Source organism: Mustela nivalis (genome assembly GCF_964662115.1).
Source record: "Mustela nivalis genome assembly, chromosome: 18".
NCBI lineage: Eukaryota > Metazoa > Chordata > Mammalia > Carnivora > Mustelidae > Mustela > Mustela nivalis.
The window spans coordinates 6,211,822-6,236,910 of record NC_139037.1 but is presented as its reverse complement, the minus strand read 5'-3'; the positions used below and the strand labels follow the sequence as shown (position 1 = coordinate 6,236,910).

The window sequence follows — 25,089 nt, the reverse complement described above, 5'->3', positions numbered from 1 at the left end:
CAGTGTCTCTTCTCGCCGAGGAAAGACACAGTGGAAATGACCAGGACATTCTGTTTGCTTCTGTTAAATTGTAGACACCTGAGAGAGCTATGGGGAAATGGGGGGGGGGGGGGATGGCTCTCTCGTACCCTCCTGGGGGGAACGGGAGAAGTCTGGAATTTAATTGCAGCCTATTAAAGTAAAAAACGTTCCGTTAACTCAGCTGCTTGATCTCATTGTAGAAGGAGATTTATCAAATTATTAAGGCAGATCATCTCTGGGTGGACGAATTATGCGTGTGTTCTTCCCTTTTATGCTTTTATTCATTATGTATGAGGATTTTTTTATGAAGATAATATGCCATTTTAAAATTAAATTAAGATGTGCATACATTTTTGACCTGACAGTGGCATTTTGGGGACTCTGTTTGAGAGGAATGAGGGCACGGGGACCTAGGAATTTATTACCAGATTGTTTATTGCAGCATTACTCATGCTGGCAAAATACCTGGGAGCCATCTGCCTGCCTCTCAGTAGAGAAATAGTGGAGTGAATTACGGTCCCGTCCATCCCACAGAACATTATGCGGCTGATTAAGAAGCCCGAGTCTGTGTGCTTGTTGATCTGGGGGGATGTTCATGATACTTGGTGAGCAAAGCCAGCAGCCGATTCATGCGAGGAACTAGGTCTGATGAAAACCGAAAACGGTTATCATAATCCTCCACATGTCTCTGTGTGTTTTTATGAAAAAAGGAAGAAGTACGGAAGGACACACACTTCACCTCTAATGTTGATTTTGTCTGTGTTTTGAAGGGGTTTGGGTAGATGGGCAGGAGAGATGATTGCATTTTTTCTTTGCACACCTCCATTTTCTTTGACTCATTCCAAAGAGCATATTACTTTTGCGATACAAAAAAAAAAAAAAAAAAAGTCCTGTAAGGTGTAAAGCTTAAAAACTGGGGTTCGGTGAAGTATCTGTAGACCTTGCTGGTGGGCGGTGTTCACCCCACAGACGGGAGCCACTGCTGTTGGAAAAGGGCTTTGCAGGTGGCAGAGGTGGGTTCAGAGCAGAGAGGACCTGGGGCTCGGAGCCAGAGTTCCAGTTTCTCCAGCTAGCTGTGTGATCTAGGGCCGGCCACCCACTACTCTCAGCCTCTGTCTACTCGTCTGTGCGATCGGGGGCAGGGATTCTTGCCCCCCCTGGGCTCTAGGGAGGACTGAATGAGGGCTTGGGACGGGAAGGTCAAGAGTGCAGGCTTTTTTTTTTTTTAAGATTTTATTCATTTATTTGACACAGAGAGAGATCACAAGCAGGCAGAGAGGCAGGCAGAGAGAGAGGAGGAAGCAGGCTCCCTGTTGAGCAGAGAGGTCGACACGGGGCTCCATCTCAGGACGCTGAGATCATGACCCAAGCTAAAGGCAGAGGCTTTAACCCACTGAGCTACCCAGGCGCCCCAAGAGCATAGGCATTTTTAAATGATGAGCATCTGAAAGTCACTAAAAGGGGGGAGGGGTGCGTGCCTGGCTCAGTTGATAGAGCACAATCTTGACCTTAGGATGGTGAGTTCAATCCCCACATTGGGCACGGTGCCTGCTTTGGGGGAAAAAAAAAACAAAAACAAGGGGTGCCTGGGTGGCTCAGTGGGTTAAAGCCACTGCCTTTGGCTCAGGTTATGATCCCGTGGTCCTGGGATTGGGCCCCGGGTCGGGCTCCCTGCTCAGCGGAGAGCCTGTTTCCTCCTCTCTCTCTGCCAACTTGTGATCTCTGCCTGTCAAATACATAAACAAAATCTTTAAAAAAAAAATAAAACACCAAAAACAAAACCACAAAAACCACCATTGCTAGAAGACGCTTATTGTTATCATCTGAGACCAAGAAATGGAAGTAGCATTTCCAGCCTGCCTAGATTGGGGAGAAATACATTATTTTATATTATTATTATTTATATTATTATTATATTATTTTGTAGAGTAAAACGTTCCTCTGCATTGTGTGCGTTTTCATACATTAGTTCTTGGTTTGCCAGATAGAGTAGAAAGACTCTGTAGGCTTTGGGGATTCAAAGACCTGGATTGCAGCCCCAGCTTGACCTTGACCCACCACAGGTGATTTTAGGGAAAGTCATCTTTCCCCCGCTTCACTCAGCCGCCTCTGTAAAATGAAGGTATGAAATCGGGTCATTGGTTATAAAACTTTATTAAATTACGTAACCTTCCTCCCCTTTTTTATATGCAAACGAACTTAAAAAAAACTGCCTTAATAGCTGGTCAAAACATGTTTTTTAGGTTAAAACCTGTAAGTGTTATTGATGATCAGTTCTGGAGAACAGTGACAATGGTTGGTGACAATGCACAAGGGAAAACCAGAATAATGACAACTGCTGTCTTATGCAATTGACCAGGGTTGAGAAAAGCTCGATTCACTCCAGATAAGTAGTTGGCAAATAACAGTTTTTATAATCGGTTGCCTTGAAATTTCAGGATGCTGTCTCGGACAGATGGCAGGCAAAGCTTGAGAATGAGGTTTGCACAGAAGCTAATGCAGCTGCCCGCCCAGGTTAGCCCGGGGTGGTGTGTTTCTACTATGATAAAATTCCACCTAAGACCTATTTCAACCTGCACTTTCGTTGACGGTTATTTTTAAGGCTAATGTGGGTGTGTTTGGGAAGGGGGAGGGGGGAAGAAATTTGAGTCAGATTTCTGTAGAATCCCTCAATCCTCTGGGGGGTAACTTAGGTTGCCCAGTTTGGGGGGAAGACATCTGCAACCAAGGTCGCTTCTGTTGAGCCTGCGTTCAATGGCACTTGACCTAATGCTTTAAATGTTTTTAAAATGAATGGCCTACATTTAAAACTTCAGAGATTCCATATTAAGATCTAGATTTTCTGCTGCTTTTGAAAAAACACTGACACGTGGCTCTGTATAGGTTCTGAGTTCCCGGTGCAGACATCTGGGTAGGAAGGAAGCAAGCCTTCTCTGGTTTGCACCAGCTCCTCCCCCCCCAGCTCTCTCAACTGATTTCTGCTGCCTACCAGGCCCCAAAGACTTTGAATCTCCTGCACCAGAGGGCAGAACTGACTTGGAATTGGAAGAACAAAGCCCCAGGCTCTATAGGTAGGGACCACCTTGAGAAACCTTAGCTTGGCTCCTGTAGGTAAACGCCCCTCCCCTAGGGTCAGCATATCATTTGATTTCCGAGCTCCTTGCGGGCAGCAGGGCAGCACGGAGCCCAGGGAAACAACAGCTGTGTGCTCTTAGAAGCTCAGCCTGATTTCTTAGGCTCCTTTGGGGAGACAGGACTGTTTATGGTGATTGACAACCCCCGGCTTCAGCAGCAATCAGCTCAGGGCCCTTCTGTTTCATCTTGCTCTTAACCCAGTTCCCTCTGCCCATGGGATTTTGAGGCAAATCTGGCTGGTATCAGTTCTCTCATAAGTGCTTGAGTACCCAGCTTCCTAACTCCTGCTCTGCTACCTTCCCAAACGTGTGAAGGCCCCTGGCTTAGTCGCTCTGGGCGTCAGGCACCCGCAGGCTCTGATCAGCAGTGAGGACGGCTGACTGATTTCCTTCTTGCTCTTGGTCCAGGACTTGAGTTTCACTGCTGTGGGATGCGGTGGTCAGTTACTGTTTTTACCGCTTGGCCTTCTGTACCATCTGTTCTCCGGATCCTCCGGGAGATTCCTCTGGAAATGCTTTATGGTTCTGCAGTAGCTGCCTAGCAGAATCCGCTTGATGCTCCTTGTTCTTTCCGTTTCCGGGGCGTGGGCATTCTAGCGTGCCTTTGCTGTATTCTCTGCTTTGGGGGCTGTCCCATTTTCAGCCCGAGGCTGTGGTCTCATCTGCGGCTCGAGTGGGAGAACTGCTTCCAAGCCCAGGAGGATGTAGAGCAGTGAGCTCCCTGTAGGTTGTAGGACTGAGGGTTCAGTGCCTTGCTGGTCAGAGGCCACCCACAGCTCCTAGACGCTGCCCAAACTCCCTCATAGATGAGGCTGCCCTGCATGGGTGCTGGCTTCCTCAAAGGCGGCAAGACAGGTGCTCGTCTCGTAGTCCTAGACGTATAATCACGTACGTCCCGTTACTTTTGCAAGTTGCAGGGACCATGCAGGGCTGTGGGTGCTGGGAGGAGGACATCCTGGAGCCATCTGAGAAGTCTGTCTAGCAAGGGCTCCCATAAACCCAAGATTCAGAGTTGCTCTCCAGCATCTTCCAAATACTCATCCGTTCCCAAATCGTGTCCAGTGTGATTCCAAGAGCAAGGGCCTCCCCAGCCCTGCAGGGTACCAGCAGACAAGCACACACAGCCTTCTGCCGTCCATCGCCACCCCCCTGGGCTCCGAATGTAGGCGTCTTCTCTTGCTCGTTTGCCTGTTAAAGGAGAAAATGGCTGTAATTTTTTTTTTTTAAGATTTTATTTATTTATTTGACAGACAGAGATCACAAGTAGGCAGAGAGGCAGGCAGAGAGAGAGAGAGAGAGGGAAGCAGGCTTCCTGCAGAGCAGAGAGCCCGATGCGGGGCTCGATCCCAGGACCCTGAGATCATGACCCGAGCCGAAGGCAGCGGCTTAACCCACTGAGCCACCCAGGCGCCCCTGGCTGTAATTTTTTTTAAAGGTGGCACTGATCTTGCTTCAGTGTTAACTATAGCCGACAGCAGCATTGTTTCCAGACACTCCGTCTTGTCTGTTACCTGGGGTGACAGTCCCGGCTCCAGGCTTACTGAGAGGATGAAGAAGGCTCATGGAGAGCAGTCCCACACACAGCCGGCCCCCAGGACGGCCTGTCCTTTCCTGAGGCAGGAGGACGAGAGTCCTGGGTGGCCTTGGTCTTCCTGCTCCGTGTCCTGCTTCAACGGGACCATCGAGGTCAGAGTCCGTGGGTTTCCCTAGGGGGTCCTTCGCTACCTCACTGTGCTGGACCACCAGACCAGGAACCCTTCATAAGAAATTCCATGCTGATGTGTGAAGAAAGTATAAGCCACGTAATGCATACTTCCTACCTAGAAGCAAGAAGCGCATACAAGTAAAAAGAAAATGAAAAAGTCTCCCAAACCTTCCATGATGATACGTGGGATTATGCATTTGGGAGAAAGATTAATATTTATTCTTGGAGGTTGTGCATGGGTGCCAGCGTAGTGGGGGGCGAGAGTCCCATTCGCTGATGGCATTCTGCCTGCGGATTCCAGGGAATATGGCAGATTATTCTGTTGGACGGTGGTGGGGGGGGTGGAGAAACATCCACAGTTCGGCAGTCGGTGGAGAATCTCTGGTTAGCTTTTCCCGTCAGTGTCGTTTTCGCCTTGGCCTCCTGGTGCCAAATGGCTCACGTGAGCTGCTAAGCGCAGAAGGTGTAGGCTGAGCCGCAGCCTGGAGGGTCCCCCACCCCCACCGCCCCATGGGGAGACTCGTTCCCTGACCTGAGGTTGACTTCGACACCTCTGGGCCCTTGCTTCTGTGGTCCCCATCCTGTGGCACGGCCCCCTTCCTTGTCTCCTGGGAATCAAGTCAGAGGTGACTTTTCCTCTTAGCCTTTAGTTTTCCCCAGAGAAAATTAGTTTACCCATTATTTTAGGCATTCCTTCAACATGTTTGGGCCAGGAGGACACAGCGGTTGATAAAACAGACACTTCCTCTGACCTCACGGAGCCCTGGCTGCGGCCAGAGGGTTCAAGGATGTCACCTGGAATTATACGGGGCCAGCAACATCCCGGTTGGGTAGGACTTTGACCCCATAACTACACACAGTAATGCTAGAATAACTTAATTGCTGTCTCTCCACTGTGTGCCTGTATCGTCTAGAATATTCTTCTGTCATTGCTAGGAGGCCGTTATTTATTCTGTGTACATCTGCCCATACTGTATGGGCCAGTGGACAACTACCAAGGTAGACCAGGGTGGACATTCTGACCCCTTGATGTTCTAGATGTGTCATCTTGGAACTCCTGCTTGTCGTCCCAGAGTCTGTTTTTTTGTGTCTGATGTGGGGTTTGTTTTATTGCTTTCCTGATGGGGTGGGCACGACGGGCGACTGAGGTCGTGGCTGCCCTGCACCAGCTCAGGACAGGCCCTCTTGAGTCCTCAGAGCTGTCCCAGCAGACCCTGGGCAAGTGGCGGAGTAGAACAGACCTCTGTCCCCCGCCGTGCGACGCTGGCCGTGCTGAGCGCCCACGGTCGTCTCCAGGGAGGGTCTGCCCCCTGCCCTCTCCCTGCACCTGCTGTTCGCTGGCCTTCCTGGGGGCTCCCCACACTCCCGTTTCTGCCTCGTCATCACGTGGCCGCCTTGTCCTGGCCCGTGCCTGCTTCACGTGTCCCCCTTTATAAGGACTCCAGTCATGGCCTTAGGGCCCACCCTCATCCAGGAGGACCTTGCTTTCACCTGGTCACATCTGCAAAGACCTTCTCTGCAAACCAGGCCACACTGCGAATGTAGCGGGGAGGGAGTGGGGCTTGCACAGATCACTAAAGATGCTGTTAGGTCACAATATGGCATGCTGTAACCTCTTGCATCTGCCGAATGCCTTCCCTGACATGTTTCCGCCGTCCCACTGCTGCCCCATTTCTCTGGCCCGTGGAGGGACCCGCTCCAGGATCCCCATCAGCATCACTGTCTCGCCCCCACTGCGTTTCCTGACCTTGTCCCAGCCATGGGTCCAGGCCTGCCACCCCTCGGCCGTTCATCTCGTCCTCTCCCTAGTGACCTCCACGCCAACAAAGCCACGGGTCTTCGGGACACTGCGCTGTCTCCTTTTTCTTCTCACCTCACCAGCTATGCACTCACAGTGTCCGTGGCTGGGTCTTTGATTTCTTGGCATCCGAAGGTTGGTGCATCCCCGGCAGGGCCAGGGCTTAGCTCGACCCTCCCATCTAACTACCTGCTTGTCTTGCTCGTCACTCTGGAGTGAGACCCCTTCTGGAAGAGACCCCTTGATGCCTCTCCCCTCCCTCCAGACTCCCCTTCAGGGGGTACGTGTCTGGCCGCTCTGCTGGATGGGCCCAGGAATCTTCTCGCCTTTTGCGTTCCATTCCCCGTGACCCCCACCGCCACACCTGCCCTGTTCCGTTGCATCTTTGAATTCTGCTTGTGTTTGAGCAAGTGGTGAGCCTTTTTGCTTTCAGTCCTTTTCCTGCCCTGCTCTGTACCCTGGGGCGGGTGGGACGAATCCCCAAAACACATTCCCATGTGCTTCTGCCAGCAGGGTCAGCCAGTGGGGTGATTGGGATGGAGATACAGGCATACGAGAGGGGAAGCTGGGATGTTTCTCCCCATGTTTTCTGGCTCTGGAAGCATCTGTGCAGGAAGGGCACCTCCTTTGTCCCAAGCTGTCCACCTGGCTGAAATAGGGTGAGGCTTTATTTTTTTTGTGCTTCATTGAAAAGAAGGGGTTTTCTCCAGGTATAAGGAGACCAGTATCAGGGTTTGGGTTTGGAAGGGATCTGGCTTTAAACACTAGGTTGGTCTAGGGATCTGAGTGGCAAGTAAGTCCAGATCTCAAAGAGCATGCAGGCTCTGCCGCAAGTCCCGCCCTTTCTCTCTCTCTCTCTCTCTTTTTTTTTTTTTTTAATAAAGAAATGGGTATGCTGGAAATGACACGTAAATAGAAGGAAGTACTTCTGAGTTTTTCTAAAAGAGTGGCTCTTAACCTTTCTGGGTGACCTATTTCTTTGAGATGTCAGTTACAGCTGTAGGTCATCTTTCCAGGGGGGGAAAAAAAAGTGCATACGTGCAGAGACTGACACAGATCTCCTGATGCTTCTTGGGGGCCTGGAGGTACCTTTTCTAGAAGTTTGCTTTTTCCACGTGTCATCCTGGACTCCACGCAGCTTGGCAAGAGGACCGGGAAGGCCAGAGCCGGGGGCTGTTTACATCATTAACTGCTTGTAACATCCCAGTGGCTGCATTTCCATTTGTGCCCTAATTTTTTTTCTTTGAGATTTATTTATTTATTTATTTATTTATTTGACGGGAGAGCACATGCATGCGTACAAGCCAGGGAGAAGGGCAGAGGGAGAGGGAGAAGCTGGCTCTCCACTGAGCACAGGGCCCTGACTCTGAGCCCGGGCTCCATTTGGGGACTCCAGGATCATGACCTGAGCCGAAAGCAGACGCTTAACTGACCGAGCCCCCCAGGCACCCCTGTGCCCCACATTTTTCCGAAACATTATTCAATCGCAGACTCAATGAAAGACCATTTAAGTGTTGCTACCTAACCAGGAGCAGACACAGTACGAGTGTGTTTGCGTGTGTGTGCATGTGCACGTGCGTGTGTAAGGTGCTTGGCCCGTGAGTTGTCTCCGTGGAAGCCGGCAGGAGGGCTACCGCGGGCTTCCTGGTGGCGGAGCTCGCCATCGCGACATCCGTGGTCAGAGCAGCAGGCTGTGAGGAGCAGGAACAAGGCTGTCCAGTATTTCTTTCTTGCTCTTGAATTTGAAGATGAAAACTTAGCTCAGAAATCTTATAGACTTGAGGGGCGCCTGGGTGGCTCAGTGGGTTAAGCCGCTGCCTTCGGCTCAGGTCATGATCTCAGGGTCCTGGGATTGAGTCGGGCTCTCTGCTCAGCAGGGAGCCTGCTTCCTCCTCTCTCTCTCTGCCTGCCTCTCTGCCTACTTGTGATCTCTGTCTGTCAAATAAATAAATAAAATCTTAAAAATAAAAAAAGAAATCTTACAGACTTGAAATGCAACAGTGAAGGTGTGGAAAGGATTGTGCGTTCTCTGGTGGAGGTGCTGGTGGGGACCTTGTTTGGAGAGCAGCGCGGTGAATGTTAATGTGCACACCCCTATCCGCCCAGGTGCTTCCCAGTCTAGGATTCTGCCCGATGGAAACATTTGTGCAGCTGGACACTAATGTTGTTTATGGTCGTCCTTTGTAATACTGAATGCAAGGGCAGAAAATCCGTGATGTACGTATTATGGAAAATGGGGTTTTCAAAGTAGTGAGGCAAGACTGTTTGAGGTTGCAGAGTAATAGAGACCACGTAGAACGAACAGCTGGAAGTTTAGAGACATGTATGTAATAGAAGATGTAATTAAATGACTATCCATCAAGCACATTCTAGAAGGAAATCTACCGAATTACCGAGGTTGATAGCTTCTCAGGAGTAACACTAAAAAGAGGGTGAGGAAGACAACTGCCTTTTGTTTATGAGTTTCTCTCATATTTGCCTATTTATAGTTCATACCAATTATAATGTTTTAATTAAAAAGCCATTTATTTGCATTGAGCGGCTCACCTTATCTAATGTTCTTATTTTTTTTAATGTGTTTCTCTTTGTTTTATATTTCAGATTCTTGATGAATTCAAAAAAGATTCTTCTGTGTTCATCTTGGGGTGAGGCATCTCTTCTGGGGTTATGTTCAGGGTGGCTGTGCTGGGAACAGGTGTCCACGTGAGCCCTCCTAGTTGGGCCGGCTGGTGCCAAGAGGACCACCTCTGCGGGCAGCCACTGGTCTGCACTGGGACAAGGTCTCCTACTGGGGAGTTGTCTTTCCTGAGCCTGTGGCATGGATAAACAGGAACAGCAAAGGGGTTTGTGGCAGGGTAGGAGGGTGGCCCAGGAGGTTCTATATAGAGAAGCACGTATGCTTGAGGACTTGCTTTCCCAGAAAGGAGTTTGGGAAATTCCGGGTTAAGCAGGCTCAAGTGAAGTAAAATGTGTCGACGCATATAAAGTGCTACACACAGTGTGTGGGATGGCAAAGGGCTTGTGAATAAGGACAGTGGTATTATTATTACAGGGTAAGTGTTGCAGGACTTGTCAGGACCTTTATTGTTCTTATCCCCCCCCCCCCCACGCCAAGATTGATTTATTATTTTAGAGAGAGTGTGAGTGAGCTGGCAGAGGTTTAGAGGGAGAAGAGAGAGAATCTCAAGCAGACTCTGTGCTGAGCTCAGAGCCCAACACAGGGCTCATTCTCACAACCCTGACATCATGACTGGAGTCAAAACCAAGAGGCAGATGCTCAACTGATTGAGCCACCCATGCACCCCAGGACCTTTACTGTTGGTACTAACTCCCCGAGCGTGGGATAAATGGAGTGTTCTGTGTTTCCCAAGGCTGTCTGCCTGGGAGGAATGCTTGCCCTAGAGCTAATAGCACGTAGAGTGGTGTGAGGTAAGCTGACCTGGACCTGCTTTTCCGAACCAGCCCTGGTTGATGAGGACACGCTGGCAACTGATCCTTCTGTCCCTTTCTAAACCAGAAACCTCCAGACTGCCAAGTCCATGTGACACAGATGTGATTTTTGTGCGGTATTTTAAGGGAAAGTTAGTGATAGACCGTGAGGCTGGTTAGCAAAGCAGGTGCAGATCCGGACAGATCCTAACTGAACATCAAATCCTTTGAACCCCGAGTGTTTAGTCAAGGGAACTTCTAAAAATGTGTTTTATCTCGTATATTTAAAAAGACACCCCCCAACACACACACACACTCTCTCTCTCTCTCTCTGACACCTTGTGAATGGTCGGGGTAAAGTACAGATTTCCCTGGAAAGTTCTGTTCCATGGAAACACTTTCCGTAGAGACCAGGGTTTCTGGTCCTGCGAGGTCCCAGTGTTTCAGTAACCGTGAGCAGCCTCTCCCCCGAGGCCATCTGTCACCAGGCTGCTGGCGTTCCCTCCTCTCAAACAGTAAATCATCCCGACAGGGAGCCTCTGCCTGCCCCAAAGCCCATGTAGTGCATCTTCAGGTCGAGTCTCTTCATCTGTCCAGAATCTGGGGGGACGTCATCTGACCCCCCACTCCTGCTTCAGAGCCCTTAGTGGCTGAACAAAGTCTGCATTGTGGCCTCTGAGGAGACTCTCTGACGGGCCCTGTTCACTTCTGCAGAGTTGGCTTCCCCGAGACTCTGTCCACACCCAGCCCTACCCAAGCCTTTGCGGTGTGGCTCAGGCCTGCCCCCTGCACTGCTCTCTCCCTGCACTCCTGCCTCTTTCCACCTTCTGTTGTTCGGTCTTTCGGCCTTTGCCTACCTGCTTCCCTTTGCCTGAGACCCTTTCCACCTCCTGCTGAGCCCCTCATTCTCTGACTCCCTCAGCTGCTGTGTCCCCCAGAAAGCCTCCCTTGGCCCTCCGGGTCTCGATCTGGCCCCCCTCTTTCCTCTGTCACCTCCTCTCCTTATTGCACTGTGTCCCCCGAGGCCGCACTCCCGGAGGGTCTCTGTAGATCCCAGAGCACGCCGGCAGCCCTGGGAGCAGCAAAAGGCAGATTCCGGGCCCCTCCCAGGCTGGGGCGTCACAGCCCCTTCTTGTATCCTCTGTGGCCGGGGGTGTAGTGTCTGTCACCTTGTGTCCCCAGAGAGCCTCGCAGGGTGTTTGGTGGCAGCTTCTGTGGCTTGTGTTCTGTCTCAACACCCTCCTTTTCCCCGAGGACAGCAACACCGACCGGCCGGATGCCTCTGCGGTTTACCTGCACGACTTCCAGCGCTTTCTCTTACACGAGCAGCAGGTGAGAGGCGCGTCTCCCCTTGCCCCCAACTGCCACCTCCCCTGTGATTGTCTGAAACACGGGGTTTCCCTGTCCAGGGCCACCTTGGTGTCTCAGACTCTGGAAAGAGAACAGCCTCATCTGGGCCCCTTTCCCAGGCGCAGACGGAGGAAGGGGACAGCAAGAGCCGTCCAGGGTCCGGGGGTGGTGTGTCCCCCGACCAGGTGGTGTCTGTTCCCCCTCCTGGCATGTGGCACGTGTCCCTTTCCTGGAAGCCTTCCCTGGTTGATGGGAAGGTGGGACCTGGCAGACGAGCCTGCCAGGTCCTCTAGGGGATAAGACAGCCCTGCTGTCCTTCAGCAGTGACCCATGGGGGAGTGTCCCGGCGTGTTTGTGGACAGACAGGTGGCGGAGTGAAGGGGCTTTGTGTTGTGTGGTGCTTTTCCCATCAGAGTGGCTCTACCCAACAGGGCATACTGGCCATGTCTGGAGCCACGTTTGGTCGTCATAGCTGGGCGGGCTGGTGGCACGTAGTGAGTGGAGGCCCCGGACGCTGCTCCACGTTCTGAAATGCACCGGACAGCCTCCCCCGCCAAGGGGTTACCCAACGCCCGAAGGTCGATAGGGTTGCGGTTGAGAAACTCTCCAGTTCAACTAAGAGAAACCTGAGATCATCTTAACTAACTGTGTGACCTCAAGCGGGTGGTTTGACCTTTCTGCTCCCCAGTTTCCTCTGTAAATGGGGACGGGAGCCCTGCTTCCCAGAATTCATCGGAGGGTAATGATCTCTGTCTGTGAGTTTGTAGATGTGCATGGTCACGCATTTAAATTTTTTATGTGTTTCGCTGGAGTTGTCTTTGCTTTTTTTTTTTTTTCCTCCTTATCTCATTTTACTATTATTTATTTTTTACAGACTTTATATTTTTAGAGCTTTTTTAGGTTCATAGCAATATTCAGTTCATTTACTTTTCCAAAAACTCCGGATTGGAGACCATCTCAGACGCAGGAGCAGACAGGCTGGCATCCCAGGTCTCCGTGTGCCCGTCACTTAGATGAAGAAATGATGAACGTGTTTTCCGGTTTTATTTCACCTGTCCTCCATCTCCACACCTGGCTTCCTCCTGCCCGACCCCTCTTCTTCATTTACTTCCCCTTCTTCTTCATTGTCGCTGGAATATTCTAAAGCAAACCCAGACTGGATCATTTCACTTGTAAATGCTTCATTGTGTCTCTCCTGAAGATACAAACTTTATTTTTTTAAATTAACGAAACGTAACCACAGCAGTCCTGCCCTCCTACCAACACTACCTTCTTAATGTTACCCACCGCACACCCCACATTCAGATTTCATTGACTGTAGAGAAAATAACGAACAGAGACAGATGCTTTGCCCAAGGTCAGCCATGCGGAGGCCCAGACAAAGGCGGTAGCTGCTACGGTGCCTGATGAGTGAGGACCGAGGACACGGCGAGGCTGTGCTTTCCCCATGTGGGCTTAACCAGAGTGACCAAGAGAGGGCTTGTGTGTGCCCCCTGAGACAAGAGCTAAAGTGGGGTGCACTGAAGGGGCAAGCGCATGGTCTGGGCACCTTACATGCTGGGTACTGGGCTCCTCGTGGCCTAAAGCAAAGAGGGGTACATGCTTTTCTTTTTTCCTTTTTTTTTTTTTTTTAAGATTTTATTTATTTGTCAGAAAGAGAGAGCATGCACAAGTTGGAGGGAGAAGCAGGCTCCCCGCCAAGCAAGGCTCCCAATGCGGGATTCGATCCCGGGACCCTGGGATCGTGACCTGAGCCAAAGGAAGACGCTTTACTGACACACCCAGGGGCCAGCAATATGCAATTCAAACAAAAACTTTGAGGGGAAAAAATTTATATACTCTGATGAAATAATTGCCCTTCTAGGAACTTGTCCTATAGAAGTAGTGGCAGAATCTTGAACAGAAATGAAAACTTGGAAGTGACTTCAATTTCCCACTGGTGGACTAGTTAAAGGTGCCACAGCCCATCCCTAGAGCAGGTAAAAGGAAGACTCCAGAATTGATGTCCCTGGGTTGGCCTCGGACTCACGGTCAGATCTCGGTCAATGGCTGAAGTCTCTGTTTCTCCACTTATGCAATGTGGAGAGTCATACGTACCTCCTGGGGGGTGTGGGAGTTCAAAATGAGCCGCTATGTGATAAAGATTTACCATGGAGCCTGGTATGTAGTCCGTGCCCAGTGCTGCCGGCACTAGACCCTACACCAAGTAGGTAGATTTTTTTTTTTTTTAACCCCCAGAATATTGGTATTTGAAGCTCCTTTAGGTAGAAAATTTCTTTTTTCCCAGCCAGGCTAGTTCCAGGTTACACGGACTAAGCACCCCTATTTTTTTAATAAATGCAAAAGCTTTGTAGCAGAAGGAAGGAGGAAACCCCTGGCTTCTGGCGGGCGTCAAGGGCTGGGGAGGCATTTGCATTAGGGAGCCTACGATTTGGGTTTCGTGTTCTCCTATTCAAAGATCGTGACACCTCACGGGCAGATAAACTGGCTTCTCCCCGGCCTCCTGGCTGTTTTGTGTCCCTATCCAGGTAGATTTGCAAGGGTCAACAGCAGAGGCTCAGCGTGGATCTGCGACCCATGCACCGGTGCAAGGCTGTTTGTCACCACCTCATTTGCATCTGTCCTTATGCCTTTGTTTCTCTCTGACATCCTGGTCTGACCTTTCCCATCCAAGCACACATGGATCTGGTAGCACATTTGCTTTTATTATCCTAGAAGGCCAAGGTTTTAGAATATTCAAAATCCATAAAACATGAGTCAAAGGTGACTACTCTCTGTGCCAGGTTTCATCTTTGTGCCTATGAATATATGGGCTTTTAGGAATTAGGAGAAGAGTAGAGTTAGTTTATGCTGTGTGTTCTTTTTCTAACGGGCTCCTGTACGTCTAAGCTCCAGAAGCTGCTCTTGACCTGTTGAATGTGTGTCTCAGACATTATCCAAAACTCTGAGCAGCATGACTTGGCTGACTCTTTTTTTATAAATGTTTTTAAAATATTTATTTATTTAATTATTTGACAGAGAGAGAGAGAGAGGGATCACAAGTAGGCAGAGAGGCAGGCAGAGAGAGGGGGAAGCAGGCTCCCCACTGAGTAGAGAGCTTGACATGGGGCTCGATCCCAGGACCCCGAGATCATGACCTGAGCTGAAGGCAGAGGTTTAACCCACTGAGCCACCCAGGCACCCTGACTTGGCTGACTCTTTGAAAAGAGGACACCCTCCGTGTCAGTTTATTTGGAACCCTCACTCTGCTCCTTACTAGTTGTGTGAACTTGGGATTGTCACGGAACATCCTGAGTTTCTGTTTCCTCCTCTTTCCAATGATGACATACGACCTGCAGAGTCACATGGACTAACGGAGGTGACCGTCCAAGGAGAAAGATGGTTTGAGCCAGCTGCCGGGATCCGACCAGTGTCTGTATACCAGAGGCTGGGTTAAATCCATAATCCTATTTCACACGGTCTTTCACAGAAACCGCAGCTGGGAAGTATTCTCATGTAATAGATGAGGGGCATGGGAGGGGTGTAGCTTGCTGGGGTCAGCCAAGTGAGTAACCAAGCACTCTGACCTGACTCAATGGCCTCTTCATGCCAGTAAATGTAAAGGGCTGGCAGAGGGCAGGAGTTGGCAAACTCTGGTCATGGGCCGAATCCGGGCCACTACCTGCTTTTTGTAAATAAAGTTTTATTGGAACACAGCCATGCCAATTTGTGTATGTTTTGTCTATGGTGCTTTTTGCAGTACAGGAGCAGAAATTTGAGTGGCCATGACCCAAAGACTAAATTATTCAACCCTTTGGTCCTTTATAGAAGGTATTTGTGAGGTACAGAGTCACAAGGTATTTGTGAGACCCTTGATTGCATGTGAATCTGAAATAGGTTGATATTTTGGTCTTTGATGGAAACCGGATCCTGAGAGAGGAAGGGTGTTGCCAGTCGTGCTTCTGATGATCTCCTGTTCTCTCTCTGTCACTCAAAGGAGCTTTGGGCTCAGGATCTGAACAAAGTCCGAGAGCGGATGACTAAGTTCATCGATGACACCATGAGGGAGACTGCCGAGCCCTTCTTGTTTGTCGATGAGGTGAGTGGGCTCCTTGTCAACTCGGCTTATCTTTTTGACTCACTCACGTCTGTGACCCCTGGAGTTCATTGTCCAGTTCTCTTCCCTCAGAAGGCTTTGCTGTCGCCCGCCCCCAACTGACCCTGTTGGTTGAGAGCTGCTTTTCTTCTAGGTTCTGAGTTCCCGCCTTCGGTCTTGCTCGTCTTTCTCTACTGGGCTGTGTGTCCTGGGGGGGTGCTTGGCTCTGCCCACCAGACGACATCTGCCGCCAGGGGGTGTCTCACAATGCAAGCGTGGCGACCAGATTGAAAAGTCGATGGGAGGTCTGCGTCTGCCCTGGGTGAAGCAGCTGGGGAGGTGGGGCTGAGAGGAGGACCGGGGTCCTCCTGCCTCGCGGAAGGCTGTTTCCGGGCAGCAGAGAGTAGCCCTGGGCCACACGGGCTGGTTTTTTTTTTTTTTTTTTTTTTTTTGAGTGAGGTATTGGGGTAGGAAATTTCCTGCCTTTTCCATGTTAGGATACTGGTTATATTCTTTTTTTTTTTTTTTTAAGATTTTATTTATTTATTTGACAGAGACAGAGATCACAAGTAGGCAGAGAGGCAGGCAGAGAGGGGGGGGAAGCAGGCTCCCTGCCAAGCAGAGAACCTGATGCGGGGCTCGATCCCAGGACCCTGAGATCAGGACCTGAGCCGAAGGCAGAGGCTTAACCCACTGAGCCACCCAGGCGCCCCGACTGGTGATATTCTTTTGCTTTAAGTTGGGCGGTGAGCTTACAGATACTCATGGTATTGCTATGCCTTAAATCTCACGCGCGGGAGGCAGGTACGTTTGTAGTATCCACTATCTCCGGATTCACATTAAAGGGAAACATCACACGGGTGAGTGAAAGGTGTCTGTCTGTCCTGTTGTGATCTGAGCCTTCTGCCTGACAAATCTGGGTACCTGAGGCCAGGAGACCTTCCTCTGAGCTCCCGAATCAGAGCCGCCATCTCCCAGGATTGGCCGAGACCAGAGAGATCCCTGGCCTCACCCGTCCACATCCCCCTCATGACAGTCTCGCCTCTGTGACTCCCCCAGTTCCTCACGTACCTCTTTTCGCGGGAGAACAGCATCTGGGATGAGAAGTACGACGTGGTGGACATGCAGGACATGAACAACCCCTTGTCCCATTACTGGATCTCCTCTTCGCATAACACGTGAGTTTCTCGGGGAGCCTGTGTCGGGCCGAGCGGCACCAGCACCCCGCTCCGGGGAGGCATGTGGGAGCAGGCAGAGTCCAAGGCCACGCTGCTCAGACTAGAATGTACAAAAGCTTCTGGAAGGGATGTGGGAATGTACTCCCAACTTTCCCAGTTGGTATTTGCATTAATCATGTTTTAGCTGTTTTTCACAGACATCTCTGGGTAGCCACAGCAAAGCAATGAAAGAGTTATTGAACTGGTACTTACTGAGTGTGTTCCCTGTGCCTGCTGGGTATGGGAGGTATAGCAGGGGAGACAGCAGGAGCAGCCCTGTCCTTGGGGACTCGGAGGGGAAAGGCCTCCCTTGTTTTGTTTTGTTTTGTGTTAAAGATTTATTTTTCAGTTTTTGAGAGAGAGAAAGAGAGAGAGTAGAAGCCCATGAATTGGGGCAGAGGCAGAGGGAGAGGGAGACAAGCAGACTCCCCGCCAAGCATGGAGCCCTGTGCGGGGCCTGACCTCAGGACCCCAAGATCATGAGCCAAAACCAAGAGTCATACACCCAACCAGCTGAGCCATCCAGGGGTCCCCAAAGCCTCCTTTTACTCAAGGATGAACAGGAGTTGCTGAGAGAAGTACAGGTGGTGAGGCAAGGAGGAGCCACACGTGCAAAGACCCGGGGGCAGGAGGAGCCGAGGGCGTCTGTTAAGATTATTAGATCGTACAATCCAGGAGGGTGAGTGGCAGGAGAGGAGGACACTTGAGTGGAACCTTTAAAATCACAGCAAAGGGCAGTAGGAGCCACCGATTGCTTCAAAGTCAGAGAGCAACACATTCACATTTACCTTTTATTATCCCGATTATCCCAATTGCAGAAGAGAGGGTAGACTGGAAGGGAGAAGTTGCAGTCAGGTTCCCCTGCGTAGTCCGCTTGTGGGGTGAGAGGGTGTAGATCTTGGGGCCAGGCCATCTGGAGAGAGCGGCAGACGGGTACCTTCCCACGGGTCACCGCAGGCAGGAGTCAGAAGGCATTTTGGAAGGTGATGTCTTCTTAGGGGAAGACTGATTGTTTGCCATGGCCATTGGCTTAGAGTGCTGAATGCCACCAAACTCAGAGGACAGTGAAGGAACGTGAACTCTTGAAAGGGGTGTGGGGCACGGACATGGGGGAAAGTGCGTACAAATATGCATTTTTATGTCAGTTTTGGTGGACACAGTTCAAAGCATAGTGAATTCCAGCAATCGTTGTTCAAGATCTGATCTTGGCCTGGAGCCCTGGTACCACAATGGCAGCCCATCATTGGACGAATGGCCTCCTAGCGGGCACCGTGGTGGTGGGGCATGGGGGGTGATAGTAGGGTCTTTAATTGATTGCCATAAGTCAGTGTCATTCCTGATACCCCTGGACCAAATTCTCCTCCAAAGAATACATAGTCTCGACCCTTCCTTTGGGTCACCAAGATGGCTGTCGTTCACGTCCTGTGACTGTGGCCTGGAGCCCAAGACTTGTGCCCAGGGTGGCCACACGATTGCTTGTGTCTGGCCCAGATCCTAACTGGGGATCTTTCTAGACAGGAAGAATTCAGGATGTTGGGCACTTGGGCTGCAGGGTTCCCCAAGACGCCCCAGGGTGCGGGCCTGTCCCCTCCATGGCCATGGCGTCCTCTCCCTCAGGTACCTCACCGGCGACCAGCTGCGGAGCGAGTCGTCCACAGAAGCCTACATCCGCTGCCTGCGGGCGGGCTGCCGCTGCATTGAGCGTGAGTGCTGCTCGCCCGGGGTGGGGGGCACTCGGGGGGACTGGAGCTCTGCCGTGTCCCTGCTTGATGCTCTCGTTGTCTGAAAGGCCTGAGTCATGTGGGTGACGGGGACAGGCCACGGGAGGACCCAGGTCCCCGTAGCCTCTGGGGGCGGGGGATGCGGTCACTAAATGCAGAGGGGCTCCCCGCAGGATGAGGCATGGTGTCGAGCCTGGCCGGACTGGAGTGGGAAACCCTGGGGTGGCGGCCCGGGGCCTCTGGAGAGTGTCCTGATGTGGCGGCAGGGCTGGAGGGCTTGGTTAGGCTGCTTTTCTCCTTCAGTTGCCCTCTGGGCTGCTTACGGAGGAAGGCAGGAGCCCTCTGTGTTTCGGCAGCTGGCTGGGCCTTGGATGCCACCTGACCGCTCTTTTCACAGCTGCTCACGGGCACCCACAGGCCCTGGATGCGCTCGGGAGCCCGCTGCTTCCCTCTGGCCTGTCTGCACCTGCGGAGCTGTGCAGGTGCACTGGGCTGAGAAAGGGCCCAGAGCCCTGACGGAGGGTGCAGTTTTATCAAACCCATTCCTCCGACCATCAGACTCAGTGGCACCTAACCCTCCAGACGGTTGTCTGGTGTATGCCCCCCATCCCAGGAAAAAGCAAGTGTGAAAAAATTAAGTACGAAGCAATCAGCTCCTGGTACCTCTGGGGGTTAAAACTAGAGGGGATGTTCACCTGCTACCTAACCTAGTTCTGTTTGAATGTTTTCCTGTGAAGCTGAGAAAGAGCGGCATCTCATCGCTCTGTATTATTTCCACTAGCAGAACAAACAAGCCAAGGGAAATCAGAAACAAATCCCACAGTATAAATCTATTTTTTAAAAAAGGAAACACAGGGGTGCTTGGGTGGCTCAGTGGGTTAAGCCTCTGCCTTCAGCTCAGGTCATGATCCTGGAGTCCTGGGATCGAGCCCCGCTTCGGGCTCTCTTCTCAATGGGGAGCCTGCTTCCCCTTCTCTCTCTGCCTGCCTCTCTGCCTACTTGTGATCTCTCTCTCTGCCAAATAAAGAAATAAAATCTTTAAAAAAAAATAAAAAAGGAAACACTGAAACTAGCTTCTTTGGGATGACTGTATTGGGGATCTTTAATTAAGCAACTACAATCTTCCCATAACTGCACAAGTAATGCATGTACACAGGTAACAGGGCTCCTCGTGTTGCCAGCCCCCGAGGGGAGTTCGTGTGTGGCCCTCACATTAGTAACTGAGCCACCGGGGGCCCCGGGCCCAAGCTGGCAGATGCCCACCCCCGCCCCGACCCCCCTTGCGGTGTGGCTGCCGTCAGTGGACTCTCCAGGCAGGGACAGATGGCCGGATGTCGAGACTACATGTTTCTCCCCTCAGTGGACTGCTGGGACGGGCCCGACGGGAAGCCCATCATCTACCATGGCTGGACACGGACCACCAAGATCAAGTTTGATGACGTCGTGCAGGCCATCAAAGACCATGCCTTTGTCACCTCCAGGTCGGTTGGCTGATTTCCTGGTGGTTCGTCTTTAAGGGAACGGTGGACAGACGCCCCTGCCCACATGCATACACACCACACACATGCCCACACCTACCTACCTGCCCAGCCTCCATCCTCTGGTCTCGCCCAACAAGTCTTCAGCTGAGTGTTGGCGCCCCCTTCAGGCCCAAAGCGGAAGTTCCTCCCTGGTTCTGAGCTGGGAGGATGCGGGTGCTGGGACACTGGTGCCCTCTGCACCCCCCACCACCTCCCACCCTGGCCCCACCCCCCACCTGCTGGAGCCCGCTCCTCCCGCACACAGCTTCCCAGTGATCCTGTCCATCGAGGAGCACTGTTGCGTGGAGCAGCAGCGCCACATGGCCCGGGTGTTCAAGGAGGTGTTTGGCGACCAGCTGCTGACGAAGCCCACGGAGGCCAGCGCTGACCAGCTGCCCTCACCCAGCCAGCTGCGGGAGAAGTTCATCATCAAGGTGGGTGGCCTCGGGTGGCCTGGCATTCATTCGGGAGAGCCAGTGGCTCAGAGCACAGGTCCTGCTTCCACCGCCCAGACTCCCACCAGCTCTCCTTACTGACGCCCTGAGCGACCCTGGGCAAAGTTGTTTCACCTCGAGGTGCCTCTGTGTCCCAGTGCATTGTGTGAGATGGACACAGAATGGAGGTAGACAGTTGCCCCAAAAGGCTGTGTGCGCTCATGGCTGAAGGGGGTCTCTTGCCAGCTGCTGGCAAGGGGGAGAGATGAAGATTCAGCCTTGCCCAAGAGTGCCAGGGATGCCGGGGAGAGGTGATGTTTGGGGATGGATCTTTATTACTAAGACGAAGAGACCAGGTATATTGCAGCTTAAAGCACAGAAGAGGTCATATCCTCTTTAACTGAGGGAGAATGTTCTAGAAGGTTTGAGCTCTGGTCCACAAGGCTGTCAAGGGAACCAGCATCCTCTTATTCTGTAGACCCCCAGAGAATCCATTCAGAATCTGGGGTATGGTAGCATGTGAACTTGGGGGGAAATGTTGCCTCTTTATTTTTATTAACCTGTAACTACAACTTAACATTTCCTTCCATTGTGAATATTAGCAACAAGCCACTTGGGGCTTTGTCACCAGCAGAAATCATGGATAGTTTCATATCGTGTTGACAGTACAGATATCTCAAAATAATCTTGTCCGCATCACTGCTTTGAAATTATGGTGGCTAATCGATTTGATTGTAGATCTTCTATAAAAAGCTAATAAGGAAGCACACCTATTTATATTATAAATATTTAAGGTCTTAATAACTGTATTTCAATATAGTTTCTCTTAAAATTATGTGCATTGTAAAAATGTTTTGAGAAACGGGTCTGTCGTCTTCCCCAACTTCAAAGGAGGTCACTGGCACAGAAGGGGTCGGGGGGTCTGCCCTGGGACGTGGTCCCCATGTGTGGGGTCGATGGTAGATCATGGGCGCATCTGAGCTTCAGCCCAGAGAAGGGGCAACCTGGACGTGTCCCGGGTCCGTGATTTCTGGCAAACAAGTGGGGTGTCAGTTCGGTGTGTCCCAGCCTGTCCTGCCCTGTGTGTGAGACCGCCACATGTCCCCAGCTCCCACAGAGGCGGCCGGATGCGAAGTCTCCGGTTTAGCCCCTGGCGGAAGGAGAGGGATGGATTTTGGTGCCAGGTGGCAGGTTCGTGTGGAAGGACAGACAGGTGTTTGCCACACAGAGGGGGGCGTTGCCTTCAGGTTGGGGGAGTAACTCCGTCAACGTGGGGGTCGTGTGAACGGGTGACACTTTCCCCAGACTGTCACTGGGCCACCCAGCCGCACTGGGAATAATCCCTGCCTGCCGGGAGGTCACGGTCTAGTGGGGAGACAGACCCGTCCACAGAGGAGGGCCAAACGCTGTGAGGGGGCTTTCTCAGAGGTTCATCCCGAGGAGGGCATGCTTGTGCCCTCAGGGTAAAGGCACTAGTGTATCTGGAGGATTTGGTTATGATACTGGGGCAGTGTTTTCGAGACACCAAGGGAAGCTTCCAGCTTGGGGAAGGCAGGACGAGAGGCCGCGAGAGCTGGGCCCGGCAGGGTCCGCGGCTTCTCAGGCGTTAGGTCAGTGAGGGTGCATTTCCCTGTAGCTTTGTTTTCGTGGGACCGCTCCCTGTGCATCCCCAGAGGGTTTCTGGCTCTTGTTTTAGGGTGTGAGGTCGGGGAGGCCCCATCAGAGCACCCTTTGCCTCCCCATTGGTACTTCGTGGCTCCCTCCGTTTCTGGTTCAGGGAAGAGGGCGAGAACAGCGTAGGGGAGCCTGGCTAGGTGTGACAGTAAATGCTGTCCAGTCTCCTGCAGCCCTGAGGGGTGGCAAATCCCAGCCCCCAGACCCATTTTCCAGATGGGGACCTTGAGTTCTAGAAGATGGCTTAGCTGAGTTGTGGTTGGCTCCTGCCCAAGAGGGAACTCGAGGCCATTCAAAATGACACATGCTGCCTCAGTGTTGACAGGTGGCTTTCATGCCCCTTGGCTGACAGGACCCAGCAGGGGCTGGCATTACCCCCGTTTCACAGGGGAAGTAACTGAGATCGAGACAAGCTGTTACCCAGCTAGTAAGGCTCTGAATCTGAGCCCTGGTTGGACTCCCAACCCTGAGCTCCCTCCTCTGGGCCACCAGAATCAAGATTCACAAATACTGGCCTGCATGGACGTTGGCGCCCATCTGGATGTAGATTGTTGTTGTCATGGTCTTAGTCTCCCCGATGAGAACTGTAAGCCCCAGAGACGTGTAGCCTCCTGCCCAGGGTCGCACAGCTGAGAAAGCAGCTTAACTCTGTGTCCCCGGTGTGCCGTCCACAGCCCTGCATTCTGGGCCATTGGACTGGCTGTTCCTGCCCTTCCCTGTGTGTGTGGCAGAGAACACGGGACACGCAGGTGGTGTCACTGACCCACTGTTTATCGAGCACTTACTATCTGCTGAGCTGCCACAGAAGATTCAACCGAGAACTGCACAAAGTCCTGCCGTCGTGGGGCTTGTGTTTTTTGACAGGGAAGCAGAAGTCACAGAGAACCACAAAGGGCCCAGAGTTGGAAAATAACTCCCAGGGGCCAGAGAAAGCTCCTCTGAGGAGGTGACACCGAGCACAGAGCTGAATGTAGTGAGAGAGAAGGCAGGTGGCGAAAACAGGCAGTGCAAAGGCCCTGAGGTCGACACTGCAGATAGATGCTGGCTGGCTGGCTGGCTGATGGGGATGAACACTTGCTAGCTCCAAGATCCTGAACTTGGGTCTTGAGGAGACTGTGTGCATTTTCCCCTCAGCATAAGAAGCTGGGTCCCCGGGGCGATGTGGATGTCAACATGGAGGACAAGAAGGATGAGCACAAGCAACAGGGTGAACTGTACATGTGGGATTCCATCGACCAGGTGGGTCTCCCTGCACCCCTTCTCAGGGCCATGAGCACATCTGAGGCCTACCAGAGAACTCAGAGAATATTCCTATCTTATTTCCATCTTCACCTTTATTTTCTTTTTCTTCTTGAATTTTTTTGAAAGATTTTACTTATTTATTTGACAGACAGAGATCACAAGTAGACAGAGAGGCAGGCAGAGAGAGAGAGAGAGGGAAGCAGGCTCCCAGGTGAACAGAGAGCCCGATGCGGGACTCGATCCCAGGACCCTGAGATCATGACCTGAGCTGAAGGCAGAGGCTCAACCCACTGAGCCACCCAGGCGCCCTTCTTTTTGAATTTTTAATGTTTTACTTTGAAATCACTTTATATTCCCAGTAACATATTAGACATTCACACGCACATAAAGAATATTTATGTACCCTTCAGTCCCCTTCCTCAAATACTAACATCCTCTATAACCAGAGTGGAATTGTTGGAAGCAGGAAATGAACACGGGTGTCCTACCGCGTGTTCATTCATGGGCCTTTTTCAGTTTTACCAGTTGGTCCACTGATGTCCTGTTTTCCGTGTAAGGTTCAGTCCAGGATGTGACTGTATCTGGCTGTCCTAACTCCTTACTACCCTTCCATTCGGGACAGTTCGACTGGGTGAACCACTTAATTGGGTGAGAGGAACGCATTTTGAATGCTTGTGCCACTTCTCACATCCTGTAACCTGACACGCAAACCCGTCTGCATATATTTTGATATGTATGTTCTTCCATCCTAGAAACACTAAAAATTGTTCATGTGTAAATAAAGAATTAAGTCAGATGTTGAAGAGTCTCTGGCCAGACTAACTGAGAACTCCTGAAAGTCATAAAAAGTGGAGGTAATAGACAAAGACAGCCACCAGGCCCCCAAAAACAATCCCATCATTCATAAAGGGCTTCAAATTAAATAAATAGGAACTAGAAATTTGGCAGGAAGTTGTATCTACTCTTAGACCCAGTGATTAAAAAAAAGTCCTGAAAATGCCAAAAGAACCCAAAAATAGATGTTTTAAAGGAAACGTCCTGAACGGGGTCGAATTCCATGAAACCACCATATACGTCTACGGAAGTGGGAAAGGTTCATCCCTCGAAAATGCTGGGGTGATGCCGGGCAGGGCCCCTGGGTCCCAGAGTTGATGCGGCGAAGATGGAGGGGAGAGCTCATGCTGGTTTCCTCTTCCAGAAATGGACTCGGCACTACTGTGCCATCGCCGATGCCAAGCTGTCGTTCAGCGACGACATTGAACAGACAGTAGAAGAAGAGCTGCCCCAGGTAGGGGACACAGCCTCCTACCCGTCCTCTGTCCCATGGCCACAGGCCCCAACATCCTCAGCCCAAGGAGCCACCCCTTCGGGTACCAAGGTCTGCCTGGCTCTTCTCTGATTGGCTGGCTTACCAACCAATGAGATTCAAGGATGTCTTTCCTGCTCTCTGCAGGGCCTGGTGGGCCTGTGCTCTGGGTGGGAATGGAAGTCATTTGGATGCTCCGTCCAGCCCCCTGTCCAGCCTGATTCCCAGCTTTCCTGCCCTCTCCCCTCTGGCTCCTGGCCGTCCTCGGTGCTGTTTCTTGAGGGCAATTTCCAGGGCTTTATGGCTCTCAGATTTCTTGTGCAGTAGAGTTGAAACCTGTACTGGGGGCCCCTTTGTCGATGTCTTAGGACTCCAGGAGGCCACTGCCCATGGTGGTAGGCAAGGGAGGGCTGTTGGAAGCCACCTTCCCAGACCTCTTGGGGTGAGGGCAAGCCAACGCCAG

General features: G+C 51.6%; 1 protein-coding gene across 1 annotated transcript in view; it reads left to right on the top strand.

Annotated features, from left to right (window-relative positions):
* PLCG2 (phospholipase C gamma 2) overlaps nucleotides 1-25,089 on the top strand; it is a 141,838-nt gene that overhangs the window by 63,623 nt on the left and 53,126 nt on the right. Inside the window, exons 8-16 of the mRNA XM_082712007.1 lie at nucleotides 9,260-9,303; nucleotides 11,347-11,419; nucleotides 15,414-15,515; nucleotides 16,572-16,690; nucleotides 18,347-18,432; nucleotides 19,811-19,931; nucleotides 20,236-20,404; nucleotides 23,213-23,317; nucleotides 24,519-24,608. Coding sequence (XP_082568133.1) covers nucleotides 9,260-9,303; nucleotides 11,347-11,419; nucleotides 15,414-15,515; nucleotides 16,572-16,690; nucleotides 18,347-18,432; nucleotides 19,811-19,931; nucleotides 20,236-20,404; nucleotides 23,213-23,317; nucleotides 24,519-24,608 — 909 coding nt within the window. The remainder of the gene's footprint in view (nucleotides 1-9,259; nucleotides 9,304-11,346; nucleotides 11,420-15,413; nucleotides 15,516-16,571; nucleotides 16,691-18,346; nucleotides 18,433-19,810; nucleotides 19,932-20,235; nucleotides 20,405-23,212; nucleotides 23,318-24,518; nucleotides 24,609-25,089) is intronic.